General features: G+C 34.1%; 1 protein-coding gene across 1 annotated transcript; it reads right to left on the reverse strand.

Moving 5' to 3' along the window:
- Nucleotides 1-476: 476 nt before the first annotated feature.
- Nucleotides 477-1,793, reverse strand: LOC145240190 (alanine aminotransferase 2-like). Its single transcript, XM_080103775.1, has one exon. The coding sequence runs from the start codon at nt 1,791-1,793 to the stop codon at nt 477-479; it is 1,317 nt and encodes a 438-aa protein (XP_079959901.1).
- Between the last annotated feature and the right edge of the window lie 1,243 nt (nt 1,794-3,036).

Here is a 3,036-nt window from a genome sequence, read left to right on the forward strand (position 1 = left end):
AAAAAAATATATCTTTCACTTTACTTAATAATGTGCATACACATATGTGTGTGTGTGTTTTGTGTATGTGTGCATGTTTTAGAGTGTATGTTTATGTGAATGTGTTCGTTCGGCATTCCATTTCTCTTTGAGAAAAATATAACGGATTTTAGGTGTGCAATAAATGAATATAAAATTACAACAAACCTTTTTATTCCATATTCTATGCATTTTATTTTCAGCTAATGCATTTTCTTCTTAAACAATTATTTCAGAAAATTATTTCATAATCAAAGTATATTTTTCCTGGTAAGTTTAGTTGTAGAATTCATTTCGACCTTTATGTAAAAGCCCTGAATATATGTAACGTTATTCCACCCTTAATTAGTATGGCTGATTGTCCTTATAACATATACTTAGTATATATATATATATATATATATATATATATATATATATATATATATATATATGCATGCATGTGTGTGTGTGGTTTTTCATTTCACCATAGTCATTATGAAGGTTTGATGAAAGTGTTTGAACTGGTCCAACGTTTGTAAAAGTAAAACTTCGTCAACAGGAAAACTAAATTTGAAGTGTGAAGATCCGGGATACTCATTAAAAAACTTCCCGGCCACAATGGACACCGTTGTCGCATCCATCAGCTGCTGACAATAAAATTCTTCCAAGCTAGCTGAAGATCTCGGTCCGATGTAAGTCCAACTTTTAGGAAATTTAAGCCTTGCAAAAACAGTATGCCCAGCTTTCGGTTCCGTGCACTCAATGTACGGCAACGAATTAAAAAACGCTGCCACCATTTTTCCAATTCTTCCAACACGATTAAGGATGTCTTCTTTTTCGTTGGTGAATTTCTTATAGGACAAACTGTTTGTAATGAAGCATGGGGAGAGCATAAGTGTCATATAAAACTGCTGAATGACTGGTGGATTGTGTGTGAGCTTCATCAAATTATCAAATACATCTTCACCCAAACCTTGAGCATGAAGGTATGTGACCGACATACCAGGTTCACCAATGATGCTCTTGTTTGGAGTGTAAAAAGACAGGAGTTGAACCGATTTAAAATCGTTTCCCATTTCGAGAAGCGTTTTTCTCATAGAGATGAAAGGTGTCTCAGCCGGGTCATGGATATCCATCTGAAGATTTTCCATAGCAAAAATTACGAGCTCATTTTTCTTGGCGACACGTATAATATCTTCCATTTCTTCGGTATTGTAAATATGACCTGTTGGATAGCCAGGGTTTTGTACAAAAATGCACATTATTGGGCAAGCACTTCGCTCAATAATCTCAGACAAACCATTCATATCAAACGTCCATCGACCGTCTTTCTCCTTTAGATAATACGATATGGCTGTAAATCCTGCTACCTCGACTGAATCCCTGATGGGTGGAAATACCGGTCCTGGAATAAGAATGCCATGACTGCCATCCCCATGACAACCAGGTAACACAGGGAGAATATGAGTCAGCGCCATTTCTAAACCAGCCGCAATCATTATTTGATCAGTTTCTTTATAATCGATGTGGTCTCGCCGGCCAATGTATTCTTTGATTGTATTCAATGTTTCTTTCATGCCAACTAAATCGTTGTAACTTCCAATGCTATAACCATCACACCAACTTTGAAAAGTGGATGCTAATCCACAAATGTCGTCTGGCATTTCGTTTGATTCTTTAAGTTCCGGAAGTATACAGAGGGTTAAAACCTGCCGAATATATGGGAAACAATGGTGAGTCTCGCCACGGGCCCATACTGAAGAAGACGGGGATAATGACCTTTCTGACTCCATGTCCAAACTGATGATATCATATATCTTGTAAGTAAATATTATATAGACATTGAAAACTTTTAAATACGATAGAAATGTTTTACCTTAAATTTGGCAAATTCTAAAGATGGTTCATCGGCGCTGTTAAACAGAGATAGTCCTGAGATTAAAAACAAGAAATATAAACGAGTATTTTGCTGAGTAACTGCCGAAGTCTTAATATATATGTATGTACAGAATAATGAAGTATACTTACTTACATACATATATATATATGTATGTATGTGTGTGTGTGCGTGTATGTGTGTGTGTGAAAGCAGTCAAGTTAATATGTCTCTGTTCATTTGTAGACATGCCGGTTTTGATATGCGAATTTTAATGTGAAGACATGCATGATTCAAATTATTTGCAATCATGGAAATTTACTATTAACTAAAAAAACGAGGTGTTTCTGTGTTAATATGCAAAGACACTATCATTTAACGAGGGCAGATATTTAACACACATGACGTAAAGTCTTTGGGATATAAATACATATGTATATTCATGAGTTTTAAATCACATATTACGTCTCGTTCTATGGTAACTCGCGTAGGACTTTCTTGTACGTGCGTAAGTCATAAATATTTTGCATATTAAATATGTGAGATCATGCTGATTACAAAGCCGGCGATTGCTAATTCACCCGATATCTCTAATGTACACGAATCGACATTTTCGTTCTAAAATACAATTCTTTCGTACGGTTCACTCAGAAAAAGTATGCTACACACAGCCGTCAATATTTCAATATTCGTGGAAATCAACTTAATGAAATGTGTCAGTAATTTTTTCTGTGTTGATTGAATTAAGCAGTAGTTTTATTACCCTGAACATCTATTTATTTGATTACAAACACCACAAATGCTAATAATATTACTAAATTCTACTCAAATATAAACGACTATTGATATAGGTATTAAAGATCAATGCACAATATATTGTATCATTTCATATTATCATATGTGTATCTGCATAAAATAACATGCATATGTATATATATATATACATATATATATATATATATATATATATATATATATATATATATATATATATTGTGTGTGTGTGTGTGTGCGTGTGTTTATGCTTATGCATGTTGTGTAAGTATGTACTTGCGTAATATCTGGCAGTATATGAATAAATCAACTCTTCCTGTAGAACAACCGCGAATCTTAGCACTCTGGAAATCGGCACATGGCTAGCCATTTTTATGCGTATTCAA

This window comes from Euprymna scolopes, chromosome 19, assembly GCF_053919585.1.
Source record: "Euprymna scolopes isolate OS-2025 chromosome 19, ASM5391958v1, whole genome shotgun sequence".
Classification (NCBI taxonomy): Eukaryota; Metazoa; Mollusca; class Cephalopoda; order Sepiida; family Sepiolidae; genus Euprymna; species Euprymna scolopes.